Source organism: Odontomachus brunneus, unplaced genomic scaffold, assembly GCF_010583005.1.
Source record: "Odontomachus brunneus isolate Ranch 3 - 2012 unplaced genomic scaffold, Obru_v1 Obru_scaffold_014, whole genome shotgun sequence".
Taxonomy (NCBI): Eukaryota; Metazoa; Arthropoda; class Insecta; order Hymenoptera; family Formicidae; genus Odontomachus; species Odontomachus brunneus.
Window position 1 is genome coordinate 140,680 of NW_022639464.1, and position 15,926 is coordinate 156,605.

The 15,926-nt window shown below is 37.8% G+C and overlaps 1 protein-coding gene across 1 annotated transcript; it reads right to left on the reverse strand.

Annotated features, from left to right (window-relative positions):
• Positions 1–859: 859 nt before the first annotated feature.
• Positions 860–12,558, reverse strand: LOC116841225 (sodium- and chloride-dependent GABA transporter 1-like). Its single transcript, XM_032808912.1, has 9 exons — positions 11,927–12,558; positions 8,938–9,233; positions 5,533–5,833; positions 5,203–5,389; positions 4,775–5,042; positions 3,431–3,805; positions 2,992–3,294; positions 2,068–2,235; positions 860–1,988 (listed from the first exon to the last, which is right to left on the reverse strand). Exons 2-9 carry the CDS (start codon positions 9,091–9,093, stop codon positions 1,899–1,901), a joined length of 1,848 nt encoding a protein of 615 aa, XP_032664803.1. The 5' UTR covers positions 9,094–9,233; positions 11,927–12,558; the 3' UTR covers positions 860–1,898.
• Positions 12,559–15,926: the final 3,368 nt, after the last annotated feature.

Sequence of the window (15,926 nt, forward strand, 5' to 3'; positions counted from 1 at the left end):
ATAATATTTCTATAAGGGGTATGACATATTGTATGACTAAATTATATAAATTATATAAATTATGACGAATATATCACATATTATATTAGATTCTGTTGTAAAATTTTGTATGTAAAAGTAAATTTTTATATAGGAAATAGCGGGTTACTTATACATTGAGAGAAGTACTAGAAAATTTACTTTTTAGATATAAAGTTTATTTCTATGAAATAATCCGTCATTAATCTATGTAATTTAGTCGTACAATACAAACCTGTAATCATTTTAAGTCTATAATATTGTTAATAAACTATAACATTTCCTGAAATTAGACATTTATTGAAAAGCACAGTTAGAGGAAACTAATGAAGAAATAAAAAATATCTGAATTATTTTTACACCTCTGTATGTGTTGCGAGAGAAGAAAACTCTTTACGCGACCAGAAGCCTTACTCGTGAAAAGTATTACATACACTGAGAGAAATTATTCAATAAAAAACTAATAAGCGGATATTTTAGATTAAATTTCGATCAACTTTTATATCCGATCAAGATATCCGATTACATTTTATCAGATACTTTTGATTATAATGACATTTCATCAGATAAACCGATGAAAAAATTATGAACCGATATTTCTCATCGAATATTTTCTGATTGAAACAAAAATTCATCATATTTTGATCGGAAATATCCGTTTGTTTATTTTTATCCGATAATTTCCCAGATAGCACAGCACATTCAAAAAGAATTTTGTCGTATGTCACCAATTCTGAATTCATTTTTAGATACAAAAAAAATTTTTTTCACTGAACTGAACTCTGGAGAATTCTTTTTGAATCTGAAAATGAACTCAGAATTGGTAACATACGACTGAATTCTTTTTGAATTCCTTTTGAATTATCTGTGCTATCTGGGTTCTCTCAATGTAAGATATTTCAATGAAAATGTATAGTTCATGTTACGTATACTATAGATTTTCATTTAAATATCGTATGCAATATTTTTCAAGAATTATCCCGCAGGTCATAAAGTACGACCAGGTGGTGAGCAATCGTATTCTCGCGGTACGCGTTTTGGCGCCGGATATGGTCTCTCACCTGTGACGAGACCTTATCTCGAGTTGACGTCTCATGCATCTTCGAAGGGAGACGCAACCACACTTAGCGCGTAAGGCGACATTAAACTGATACGAAAGTACGGGCGTAACACGTAAGTGCGAACACGTCTAAGGTTACCGCGATATGCGCGGACAGATTATCGGTAATCGCTACGATGACAAATAAATAATTTATGTACAAAGCCAGCGAAGCTTCTTTTTTCTTTTCGAGAGGATGTGGGGGCCGAGGGCAGTGTCGGGTACGTTTCCGGCATTCGTTTGATTGCTGGCTCTCCGCCTCGCGTCCAGTCGAGTCGCGCGTCAATCTTCAATCAAGAACGACGGACTTCGACCGACCTATCGCGGCCGCGTGATCGTATCTTGCAAATAGCAAGTGGATTAAAGGGAATTGACAGGAATTCGTCCTCTAAAATCATACGCCGAATCGGAAATCGGTTTGGAAACAATCGCTTCTATCCCTTTCCAACATAACAGCATTGAAATATTCTAAACATTATATAAATAATCTTCTAATCTTTCTGCGAAATAATGTGCGCGTGTAATTGAATGTACAATTCTTACGAAGAAAAATTGAGTAACTTAGTTTCGTCAAAGGAATTGAAAAATGTGTACAAAAGCACAGAAAATAACGAAGAAAGGGTGAGGAGGCATTTGGAAACCTCTAAATTATCCCTCTCAATCTTAAAGCTTAAAAGTTCACGACTTTACAGAATAAATTCCTGTTCCCACCCACTTTTACAAGGTCATGATGAACAAATATCATCGAACTATACGAGCTTGCTGCCGATCGAAGCAAAAATTACAGGGGCGATAGTTCGACTGGCGGTTGACCCATCTTCGTCCGTAGAGTCGCGACATCGTCCTCTATCTGGATCAGCAATTTGTATTTCTGGAAGAGAGAATAAAAATGTTGAGCTGATTTCTGCCAGTCGAGCAGAAATTTCTTCCATCAGCTCGCTCGTACTTACCGTACTATTATCACCCGGCGTAGTCATCCAAGCGTAGACCATGTATCCAGGTATACAGAGCATAGAGGATAGCGCCGTGAACCAGCCTAATATATGTGACCACCAGGGATATTCATAGTCCAAATATTTCACGGGTGTCCACTGAATTAAGTTGAAGACGAACACGCCCTAATTTTCACCATTAAATGTTAAATATCTCAATGGATAAGTCATCAGCTAATATTCCATTAAAACAAGGACTCACTTCATCAAACTTCATTTCTTTAAACGAAGAAAAACTACAACTTTCATAGATTCAAGGAAATGCAGGGAATTTTCATTCACTATGTATCTGCTATAATTTTTGCACATTATTATCCCAAATAAAATGTTCTGAGTATTCTTCTGAAATACAAATGTTAATTCCAGAATCTAATATTCGAGAGACATACGTACAATTGCAAGTAGAGATTCTTATATTTGTAATAGAAAAAATGTACTTAGAACATTCGTAAGATATATTTAGTGTTCATGTGCGATGCATTCATGTAACTGTTTTCCTAATGTTCCTAATAATAATATGTATTTATCATAGCTTAGTAATAGTACGTATCTACGAAATGAAATACTTAAATTATTCCTTTATAATTGTAAAAACAAAATGTTATTGACTTTACAAAATGTAGATTAATCACATTGACTTTGTTTCTATAATTATAAAGGAATAATTTAAGTATTTCATAGAATATAAATATTCGTAAAGAATATTCCTATGTAATTTGGGATTGTGCTGTTAATTATCTCAAGGAAAATTTAAAAAGATTTAAAAGAGGAGCATTTGATATTTTTAAGAGGTAGACTGTTAAAAGCGAAAAAAGCAACAATCAAATTGATATTACTAGATCTTTCCCAAATCTGCGATGATAAAAGGTTGCATATACTCACAACGCAGATCATCGGCGTGGTCACCGTCCAGCAGAATTTCCACCACATAAGAGGGTAATATCCTATCATATCGCGCAAAGCGTCGTAAAATCGATTCACGCCAAACGCCCAGCTGATCGATATGCATTCGAAGAAAATGAGGAACAGGAGGCAAAAGCCGGAGACGGCGTACGAGTCGAGAATTTGGAAGACGTACATGCCACCCTGAGAGATGCATGATAATCCGATAAGATAGGATAGAGCGCACACGATAGCGATAAAAACCTCTTTACGACGGCGTAACAGCTGAGGCCACTCGTCCACCTGAAGAAGTAATCAATCGATTAATTCCAACTCATGCATTCATGCATGTGCCTGTGTGTGTGTTCAAATTTTCAAATAATTGAAGGAAGAACTTTGCGTGTACAGAGTAGAGTTACTGCGCCCTTCAAGAAAGTACCATAGCCGTGATGAAGCCCTCCATAGTGCAAAACTGGGAGTCAAGTCCGATGAGCAGTAACATGAAGAAGAACAAACACGACCAGAGAGGTGCGCCTGGCAATTGAAGAACCGCGGAGGGATAAGCGAGGAAAGCCAATCCCGGTCCAGAAGCGGCTACCTCGGCGACCGGCTTCTGCTGTTCATGTGCCATGAAACCAACCACCGAGAATATTACGAAGCCCGCGAACATGCTGGTGGATGAATTGACTGAGCAGACTATCAGCGCGTCTTTGTAGACGTTATTGGTGAACTTGTTGTAACTGCCGAGGGCCACCAGGGTGCCGAGGCCGAGACCGTACGAGAAGAAAATTTGCGTCACCGCATCGATCCACACCTGCAAATACGATTTCACGTGAATGCAATAGCTCTCATAGATAATAACGTAACAGAATATGCATGGATATCCTTAAAGTATTCTCAGGCTTATTAGATATATAATCAATATTTCATATGTATGTACATAGTTATCAAATAATACACAGATAACATGTACTTGGGACTTCCTCTTCTACAGAATATCTTTATTTAGCACAATTGTTCGTGAATTAAATTCAAGAAATCCAAAATTTGTAACACATCACTAGTAATTTTGCTTTAAAAATCCGATAAGGATTGATAGAAATACAATATATAAAAATTTCATTGAAATGCTATATGACTTTATCTGAACTTGTCATTTCTATCGAAAACTTCAATTTTTCACATTCCTACTTATATAAACAAAAAAATTATCAATTTCTTTCGTATTGAATAAATAATCAGGTTTTCAGATGTACAAAACTTAGATCAGAAAAACTAATAAATTCATTCGTGAATGTAATGTGAATTTGTGAATGTTTCGTAATCTTACGTGGGCTCTTCTTGGCTTTTCTGATCTAAGTTCAATTTCTTTTGTTTTACATAACAGAAATACCTACATAACAGAAATATTTAAAATATATCATTTGGATATCCTAAAACAACATTTCTAGGATATCCCCATGATATATCTCTGCTGTGTAGGATTTTGTAACTTTCAATTAGATATTTATCTGTGTGAATACACATACATTTCTATACGTTTTGATTATTTTCTCCCAAAAACACGATTCAGTTACATTGCTTTTCCTTACGTAATTCTATCAAATCTTTTAAGTGGGAAACTGTATGTAAACACAATCGATTGTTACAGAAATATCAAATTTAATACCTTCCTGATATGATACCGTTCTCATAGTAATTGATTGTTTAGCAAGATTTATTTAGGATAGTCCTTTAAGCAGACTTAAACAGTCAATAGATAAAGAAAGATAATTGAGTTTACCTCGGATTCCCGAAGTTTAGATAGGTTTGGACTGATATAGAACCGAATACCCTCCATTGCTCCGGGTAGCGTAATGCCGCGAATCAGGAGAATAGTAAGCAGCACGTATGGGAAAAGAGAGGTGAAGTAGACGACTTTGCCAGTCCACTTGACGCCTTTCCAGATGCAAAAGTAACAGAGTATCCACACCAGTAGTAACGTGCCCGCCAATTCCCATCGGATGTTGCCCACGTATTCTACGCCCTCGCTGATTTGCAATGCTCGACGTCTGGAAGATAGAAACGGTCGCGATTCGTCACGGACAAATAATGCAAAGGATCGCAACGTTTCGAGAGTAACTGTACGATGCAAGCCTGCTGATAGAAAAATTTTGCAAACTGCACGTCTTACGTACTCGAGAAGAAATGAGAAATTCTATTTATACTGACTCCCAAAACTCCTTCACAGGATCCGTCAGCTCGGTCACTGTCACATTAACCTGATTGATCGTGCACATCTTGACGACGCTGTGGTTCCTCGCCGATACCTGACTCCAGCAGATCAATGAGCTTCTGTCGTACGGATTCACACAGTTCTTTGTGTTCCAGTAGTTGTTGCAGCTTCCCCAGGGCAACTCTACGAAAAATATCACGCAATATTCAATAAATATTCAATAAATATTTCTTATATTTTGACGTCTGCCCATTGTGAGCTTGTATAGAAGTGTATTCCCAACGAAGACAGCCGATGTAGTAGATAATAAATACAAATACACTCACCACTACGCATCGACATGAAGAAATAGAAAATCGCCCAAGCCAGGATGACGATGTAATAGACATTCATCCAACAAGACATGACGGCGGCAGCGTAACCGATGCCCTTGAAGAGGGGCGCAATTTTGAAGACTCCGAGACCGCCCACCGTAAGCATCTGACCCAGAGCTAGCTCCATGAAGAACATGGGAATACCAGCGAGGAATAACGTCAAGAAGTATGGAATGAGAAAGGCACCGCCGCCATTCTTATAGCAGAGGTACGGAAATCGCCAGACATTACCGAGACCGATCGCCAAGCCGACCTTGAAGAGGTAGCAAATGTTACAACACGAGGAAAGTGGTAATTTAAAAAAATCTGATGTTACATATACACGAAATATCAATGGAAAATAGGTGATTTATAAAAGTTATAAGATAAATATGAAGAATAACTGACCACCCTCCGATTTTAATAATCTTCGGATATATTATACAGTTGACCATCCTGAGTAACATTCAGGAAGTTTTAACCGTCGCTCGTTGTTCATTAAAAAGTTATTAACAAAGAAAGTGTATTGAATATAATGTAATTTTCTGATACTATATATACTGATATTGTAGTTTCCTATTATCATGTTGTTCGATAAGCGTAAGCTGTTTTATTTACATTTCTTACTGGCATGAAATGAACTATTATTGACATTAGGCCTATGAAACGTATTTGTAAGGAATGATAAGCCAGTTTACGATAGTCTTTCATATAGTTACCTGCTAAAAAATGAAATTCTATGAATTTTTCACTTTAACCACGAGACGTATCGATTTGTTAAATTATTTGTGCGCAAAAAATGTTGTACGTGAAAAACTAAAGTGACCACGTTGCGAAAATGTTGTTAAATTTAATACAGAGGAATCATTAATTATTCATTGTACACAACATTATTATAAACGCTTACACACACACACACACTGGCAAGCAAGCGCACTCGCCCGCCCTGTCGGGCGGTATGTGAGTGTATGAAGTTGGCACCCCACTTTTTGAAATTTATAATTTTGAAAGTTGTTCCAGATTGTTCTGACTTTGTACCACATTGTTCCAAAGTGATATTGCTTCATTCGAAACGGTTTTCGAATAAAACAAAAAAAATGATTTTTTGAGCTGGCACCCCACTTTTCGAAAATCGAACGTTTTGATACCGCAATAGATTGTTCTAGTTGTCCCAAACATTGTTCCAAAAGGACAAATCTGTAAGTTGAATTATAAGTCCAAAAAATGAAAAAAATGTTTTTGACCTGGCACCCCATTTTCTGAAAATAAAGCATTCCGATACCGATATAGATTGTTCTAGTTGTTCCAAACATTGTTCCAAAAGCACAAATCAATAAGTTTAATTATAAGCCCGAAAAATTAAAAAAAAAGTTTTTTGACAAACAGTCTATCGGACCAAGAATAAACTTATACTATCTTTTTTGTTCCAACCGAGATCTTTTTGTTCTGAAATGTTCTAGGCTTAAGAATTATAGTTCTAGACTATGAGACTCATAAGATCATTCGTTCTCCGAAAATTCGTAAAAAAATCGATTTGACAGTACTCGACGTTAAGAGTAAACACATGCTTCCTTTCTTATTCCAAACGAGATCTTTTTGTTCTGAGTTGTGCTAGGCTTAAGAATTATAGTTTTAGAATATGAGACTCGTAGCGTCATCCGTTCTCCGAAAATTCGAAAAAAATCGATCATCTAAAAAATCTGAAAAAATTCTGGGATACTCTAGAGAGATTATATTTTATTCCAATAGTTACTTTAGTCATTTATTAATAATTTTTTGCAATAACAATTAAAATTTGCCGAAATCGACAAAAAATGTAATTTCGTAAAAAAAATTCATAACTTAACAACATATTAAAATTAACAAAAATATTTTCAGGTTTTTTTAGATGAAACTATTTTCTGAAAAAAAAAAAGTTCTATATACTGATTTAAAAAAGTATAATTATTTGGATGATTGAAAATAAGGATGATTGAAATATATTTCTGAGGTGACAAAAATTCAAGAAAAAGATGATTTCTTACAAAAATTAATCTTTATTATAGGAAAATTGGTGGAAATAATTACAAAATGTCATGACAAAATTAAGTGAAATTGCTTCGTCGTTTAAGCCTAGTATAACTCAGAACAAAAAGATCTTAGTTGGAACAAGAAAAGAAGCATGTGTTTTCTCGTGACGTCGGGTGCTGTCAAATCGATTTTTTTTTTCGAATTTTCGGAGAATGGATGACGCTACGAGTCTCATACTCTAAAACTATAATTCTTAAGCCTAGCAAAACTCAGAACAAAAAGATCTCGGTCGTAACAAGAAAGGAAGCATATGTTTACTCTTGACGTCGAGTACTGTCAAATCGATTTTTTTACGAATTTTCGGAGAACGGATGACGCTACGAGTCTCATACTCTAAAACTATAATTTTTAAGCCTAGCACAACTCAGAATAAAAAGATCTCGGTTGGAACAAGAAAGATAGTATAAGTTTACTCTTGGTCCGATAGACTGTTTGTCAAAAAACTTTTTTTTAATTTTTCGGGCTTATAATTAAACTTATTGATTTGTGCTTTTGGAACAATGTTTGGAACAACTAGAACAATCTATATCGGTATCGGAATGCTTTATTTTAAAAAAATGGGGTGCCAGGTCAAAAATATTTTTTTCATTTTTTGGACTTATAATTCAACTTACGGATTTGTCCTTTTGGAACAATGTTTGGAACAACTAGAACAATCTATTGCGGTATCAGAAAGTTTGATTTTTGAAAAGTGGGGTGCCAGCTCAAAAAATTATTTTTTTTTGTTTTATTCGAAAACCGTTTCGAATGAAGCAATATCACTTTGGAACAATATGATACAAAGTCAGAACAATCTGGAACAACTTTCAAAATTATAAATTTCAAAAAGTGGGGTGCCAACTTCATACACTCGCGGTATGTGTGTGTCATGTTTTGACATCATAGTATCAGAAAATTACATTATATTCACTTTCTTTGTTAATAACTTTTTAATGAACAACGAGCGACGGTTAAAACTTCTTGAATGTTACTCAGGATGATCAACTGTATAATATATCCGAAGATTATTAAAATCGGAGGGTGGTCCGTTATTCTGCATAATTTTACCCCCAGATAGCAGACAATGTTAAACAAAGTATTAATAACGTTTCGAACGTCTCAGTAATACGTCATTAAAATATCTCTAGACGTCATCCTGCTATCTGGAAATGTACAAGCAGACGGAGACAGACGTCGCCATCGCAGCTCATCTACCGTATCGCGCATGATCATTCGTCAAACTTTTTGAATCATGAAAAATTTTATATGGTTGTTTGCGAAATAGCAGAAGTATGGTGAATAATACATTTGATAATAACAATGCATTACCACACTGAGGATAAAGTCCAATTTGGTACTCCATGTCCCGCGATCCGGAAGGGGTTTGCTCTTGCTGGTCGTCGAGCAAGTCAAATTCAATGCTGTCCTACCATTGTCAGGGTTTTCTGAATCAGCTACTTCAGGATCCCGTGATGTCTCTGTCATGTTTGTGGGCTTTCGTGGAGGGCCCACTTGTAATTTCTCTCTCTCTTTCTCGGTGTTCTTTTGCTCGTGCGCGCACTCTGGCTGATTGTCGATTAGCGTCGTCTCAAACGCGAAAGTGATTATGAGACATAACACAGTACCTGTGAAGCGTATTATGTAATTACATTTTCAAATACACAGTTTGAGAAAAGTGCTGAACACTTTAGGGACCAAAATGTATAAGCGTCGATTGGAAATTGATTGCCGATTGGAAAAGCGCCGAAGAACACGTTTTGAGCTCAAGAATACAGAACTCCTATATAGTTTCTTTCAGAATAAAGAATGAAAAATAGTTTCTTCCATGTAAAAATATTATTGATTTACTTTTGTTTTTAAGCTATGAGGAACCCTTAGGAAAAATTACTTTAAGATATTCAAATTAATTTAAAGTTGCTTAAAGTTACTTAAAATTATTTATAGTTAACTATAAATAACTTTAAGTAATTTTAAGTTAATTTGAACAACTTAAAGTAATTTTTCCTAAAAAAAGCAGCAGAAATTCTCGCAACTAATCTCGCGCGCATAGATCGCGAAATATCGTAATATCGTCTAAACCGCTCGAGTCAGTTTTCAAGCTGCAGCATCGGACTCGCTGTCTCTTCCGTCTTGAAACGTTTCGACCGAGTTTTCATTCCCGAGCTACGGATGATGTCCCTCTGCTTTCTGTCACCCGGAAAATCTGCGGAAAACGATTAAGCGTTCGGGTCAGAGATGAGTGCTTCGAAGAGCTGCCAGAAGTGTTGAAAAGCAGGCTGATCGTCGTGAGCATTAAAGCGGACTATTGCGAGCGACTGGCTAAGAGTATGCGTTCTTCTATTAGATAATTAGGCCGTGTCCGCATTGCGTCTCAATGGTTCTCGTTAAAGGGCCCCGTCTGATTCGCGATAAGTCAAGATACTGAAATAAAGTTTGTGATTACGCATAAAAATTGTCAGTAAATAATCTAAATATGACAGATCGCGACGTACGCATTGGTTTTGCGAATTTATGTTTACGATGTCGCAGTGATAAAAAGATGCCAAACATCTGTAAAATTAAGTAAACCAAACTTAAAATTAAGATGCCAAACAAGAAAAGAGTGGCATTTGTGTAGGGAGTAGAATTATTTTAGATTATATGGAGAGATTGAGAGTATTCTATCTCGGTAGAGAGAAAAATTGACACAAATATCCAGATAAAATTAGGATTATTTTATTAGGACTATTAACCATTCCTTCAATCTCACCGATCAATTTCAAGTTATGTGAGAGCGCATACCTTCAATTACTATCAATTACATTTTTGGACAAACGCGCGCATCAATAAAAGTATACAGATCTATTACAAATAATAAGTAGCTACAACAATAATCGTGGTTGATATTTGTTTTAAATTATCTGCAGCTAAAAAAACCAATACTTAGAAAATATCAGTCGATATCAAAAGTGTTGATTGCTTTGAATTTCACCGTTCAGCTCGCTAATGTTAACACCCTGTTTAAAAGATTTGATAGAATTATACAAGAGAAATCTATGTGACTGAATCGTGTTTCTGATAAAAATAAAAATAAAAAAGATTTGATAAAAAATAAAATTACGTAGAAAGACATGTGTGTTCAGTTAAATCGTTTTAATCGTTTAGTGTAATGTTTAATCGTTGAAAGTAAGTTACGATATCAAATGAAAGAAATTGACAACCTCTCTCGTATGAGCTTGAAATTTCCAATAGAAATGAAAAGTTCAGATAGAGTCATATGACGTTTCAACGAAATTCGTACGCATTTCCATCAATCTCTTCATTGAATTTTTTAAGGGTAGCGCTTGAAATTGTATCTTGAAAAATGTCCAGCAATTTATATTTATTGAAAGCGCGACACATCGATATGCAGTTTCGAACGATCGAACGTATCGAGCAAGAAATTCTCGCAGGGTCAGCAGAGACGCGGAATCCTGTAAGAAGAGCAGCAAGGTATCCTCCGAGCAGGCAGAAGGAGGGGGTGGACGCCATTAATGCGGCCCGTTAAATACGAATGTCCGGCAGGGGGGCCCGTATAATAAATATTGCGATGGTGCGTGTTTCCTTGCTCCTCCCTTCCCACCACCGCTGCCCATCTCGGCTCCCTCTTCCTCTTCCACGCTCATAAAAAACAGCTATATTCTAATTAGCCGAGGATGTGTCGCGTTCCGCGTGTTGCGACCGACGCACCGGGATTTTCATCGCCGTCCCTGCGCGTGTTAGCAATTCGCCGAAAAAGAAAAAAAGAAATACTGAAGCACCCCGCGAGCAAACCTTTCGACCTTCTCCAGGGCGGACATTGGACAAGCTTTTTCCAAAAGTTTGACGCGAGCGTCAAGCCAACTCGTCGCGTCGAGGCAATCGCGAACACGTGACATTGAAGTGTCAGACTTGACAGTTCAAAGTATCTTAGGGCACGTGCCAGCATTCGCAGCTGTCAAATTGCTTGAAGACCACGTGACATCACTTAACGTCTTAGGTCAAAATGTCATCAAGTTTAGATGACATACTTGCAATATTAATGTTATTAGTTAGTCTATGTTAATATGTAAATTGGCGTTTGAGTATAGCTTATGTTTCTTTTAGTAATAATATTTCTTTCTTGGTCATGATATCCCTACTTTTGCTTAATCCTCATACCGTGCGAAATGAAATTTAACTTGTCGCAGCTTGCTCAGAAGATACGTTGTAAAACGCAGCTTACTGCCAATTGATTAATTATTTCTGGGCTATTTCTCCCCTTATCGTTTTCAGTAAAGCTCAACATCTCTCTGCCGTGACTCCCAAACGATCTACGAACCTCACTAGATCGGACGATGGAACTTCATATGGAGGTCTCCGGCGCCTTCGAGACAGCCGCGAGCGAACCGATCTGTGACAGCGCGACGGCACCTCGTCGTCGTCGATGAGCGGAATGAGTCTGATTTGTTTTTACACACTGCACTTCCTGCGAGCACTCTTGATGGTCGCGCGAGGCGTAGTTTCGCGCTCGCCGCCGGCGGAGCGATATCGTATCGTTCCCGACGCGTTCTCAGGTGATTCCTCGACGACGAGCGATTCTCCCCGCGGGAAAATCCTCCTTGAACCCTCAGACGATCGACCACGTTCCCCGCAGCGAGCGCTCAGTCTTGAAGAGTCTCGAGCCTCGATATTTCCAGCGCGGAGTCCCAGATACGGCGGAATCACCGATGGTCCTCCGGACAGACGACCTCGGGAGATGATGCACGCGGCCGAGGATCGGCGACGACAGTCCGTGATTGCCGTATCGCGGATGTACTGACTAAACACGCGTGCTACCAAGGGGAGAGCCAGAAGAGAGAGAGACTCTGCGTTGCGAGCGCGAGTGTTGCCCGCGGGATACTGTAATCGGTCTGCGATCGGTCCAGCCAGGTCTTCCGTGTGCACCGCGTCAGCCGGCAGTGGCTGAAATCGTCGTACAGGAAGAAAATCGGGGGTTCCCCCTTTTTTCCTTTTCCCCCGCCGCCAACCTGCCTGCACCTCCGCGCCCTTACGCCCTCCGCCGCCCCCGACACCTACGATACGTTATCTGTTGGTACATACGCTACTGATGAGCAAGAGAGAGAGAGAGAGAGAGAGGGGGGAGGGAGAGGGAGGGAGGGACAGAAGATAACGGAGGAGAAGAAAGGGGGTCACCAAGATCGCAACAGTATATCATCATCAAGTTGACATCTATCTCTCTGCCTCCCTAACGCCGTCCCTCCCTTTCTCTTTTGCACATTTGCGACTGCATTTTTTTTTCTCTTACTCTCCTATTCTCGCCTTACTGTCCTCGAACAATCTTACATCTCGCGATTCCCTGTAGTGCGATACTGGCCCGCCGTCATCCCGTCAAAATCTCCCGGTATGCGCGTACTCTGTTCTTCGTGGCTCGCTGTTATCCCGCCTAGAGAATAGAAAATTTCGGGATTCAGAACTTCGGTCCTGAATAATTGCATCGTAAAAGTACGAAGGGGAGAGACTTATACTAGTGCGAAACCTACAAGAGGATCGATCATGAATTTTTCCCATGGTGTGAACTCGTAAGAAGTGAAAAATCTAATTTTGACTATATATGGAAATGTTCACTTTGCACGAGATCACATTAGAGGAAAGGATTGAAAAATGATCATCTCCAAATACTGTAAAATTATTCACTTTTCGTCATTTCGTACAGCAGAAATGTCTAACAAGGGACCATTCTTCTTTATCTAAAACGAAATAAATTAATTGGTATCAATCGATAAAGAATATTTCAATAAGTGCTGAGAGTAAAGATTACCTCAGCAAATTCATCAGAGTTCTAGAGATTTGAGATTTGTCCATTACTTTATATTAGGTCTTTGACATTGTCTTTGCTTAATCACTTTGAAGATCTTTATGTGACCATGGCACCTCTCTCTCTTTCCAGAAGTATCAAAATGATAACTAAAATTTCGATCTAGACCATTTGTCGCATCGGTAGATTACTGTTTTGATTTTAAATACCTCTCTACTGATTTTAAATACCTCTCTACTGATCAGGTTGTATCCAGATTTCCGAATTCCGAAGTGCACACTGCGATCAATATGTGTTTCAATCGTTGCTTTTTAGATGAATTATACGTGAATAGCCATAATTTTGCAATAAATTTTAATCATCATTTTTGTATTTCTAGAATAGTCCCATAAAGATTTCCAAAGTGACCAAGCAGGCACTGGACATAATATGGGGCAATGGAAAAAATCCTAAATTTCTGGAACTATGATGAGTTTACAGACGTAATCTTTACTCTGAGTACTTATTAAAGTACTTTATTGATTTAGATTCTTTATTGATTGGTACTGAAATTCATTTATTTAGTTCTGGATAAAGAAGAACGGCTCCTTATAAGATATTTTAGAGATATCTGAAAGATATTCTACTTGCTTCAGACTTCGTTGGGATGTTTTTAAAGTGTATTTTAGACATCTATGCTGTCTGGGACTAGGAAAAAATAACACGATTGATAAGCATGATCGAGTTCACGTGAAAAGATCCATAATTGATGCCAAGATTCAAATTTTGCCATCTACATGTTCGTTCAATACCAAACACGAGAAGATGATGGTAACTTTTCTCAGAATAATTTTACGTTTCTCGCGTAATTATTATATTTACAGTGTGATCTCTTTCAGCGTTGGAATTCTTTTTTGGGTAATGTAATCTGATCTGATCTCCGCGTTGAGCGATCAACGAAAGGAACGTTCAAGCTTTTGGACCGTTAACTCAGATTAAACGCCATCGATGTGAAAACAAAACGCCCCGCACTTATTACATAATTATGGCGCAAATTTTTTTCCATTAACGTCGCACCACCGGTAATTTCTCGCTATTAACGGGCATTCGCATACACGGACCGCCAGCGATTTCATGAAAAATTAAAAGTCTACCTGATTACCACTTCCTCATTACCTGAGCTGATATCATTAACGCTCAATTTTCTGATAAATGTTCCCATAAGAGTTCTTCCTCGATAATCTCATTATTCTGATATTACTGTGCAAAAACATAACAATAATAATTTTAGTAACTCCCATAGAAAATTATTAGATATCACAAATAAATTTCTGGACTTCTTTTATATAATTTTATTATTTTAACAGATAAAGTTATTCGAGACGGAAAATTATATACATATGTAATATATGTTATAAGCTTCTTTTTTAAGAGACAGATAAGGTTCAATTATATTCATCACTTTGATGATTACACAAAAAAATTATAAGAAGAAAAATGTATAATATTTATGGATAAGATCTCAGTAAATTTCAGAACGGAACTACGTAGGACTGCATGAGAGAAGCAAGTGCAAAATTGATTAAAATACTAATCAGTGCGGGAACGCTCGGCAATCGAGGAAATGTCAGGCGAGCATTTCGGCAACGTCCGCCGCGTTTTCCCGCCACGGCCGATTTCCGAACGTTTCCGATGAAACGAAATGGCGATAAAGTAGGTGAGCAAGACTAGGAAGCTGGTATATCCGGAGGGTTCACGTGACACCGATCCGTCCCCGCATCCGTTCTGGGTACAGTCCGTTGTATAGGTCATGAGGAGAGCCTGGATTGATAACGCAGAGCCGTAAAACTTGCGAGTTTGTTAACGGCTCGAGCGGTCTTTTTGGTTCGCAATATCGAATATTGTCTCGATGCTTCTTGTCCAACTCCACTTCTACTGTTTCCTGTTTATCCTATCCCGTCTATAAGCAATTGATTCTTATGAACAATCAGGTGGATCACATAAATTTTCACAACGTGACGGCCAAATAAATCTGAAGTCTGATAGTGCGTGTCAAAGTTCGTTTCAAACGTGTCGGGTTGGAGATTGCTCTCTAGGTGGTGTTTACGCGAAATTCATATCAGGTTTACGTTTGAGACTGATTAGCTAAATTGAAAAAATTCGAAAGAGAAAGTCTGACAGTTTCAAATATGAAAAACTATTGATTATAAAGACGAGCATAAATTTTGTAAGAAATACATCGATTTACCTTGTCGCCGAAATTTGGGTTCAATTTTTACATTGTTTAATAAATCTGGTTACTTGATGAACACTTTGCATGTGTCTTCACTCGTAACATTTCGAAAATACTAATATGTTTTGTGTGTCGCGCGGCGTGATTGGTTGATGACATTAGACACCGCAGAGGGGAGCATCCCAAATGACAAGAGGATGTGCGGGAAGTGGCGCGGGAACCACGCCGCTTACCATCTTGCTGCTCAGAATTTTCACGGGGATGGAGCACGCTTCGCGGCAATTCTTGGAAAACACAGTTCGAAATAAGGAA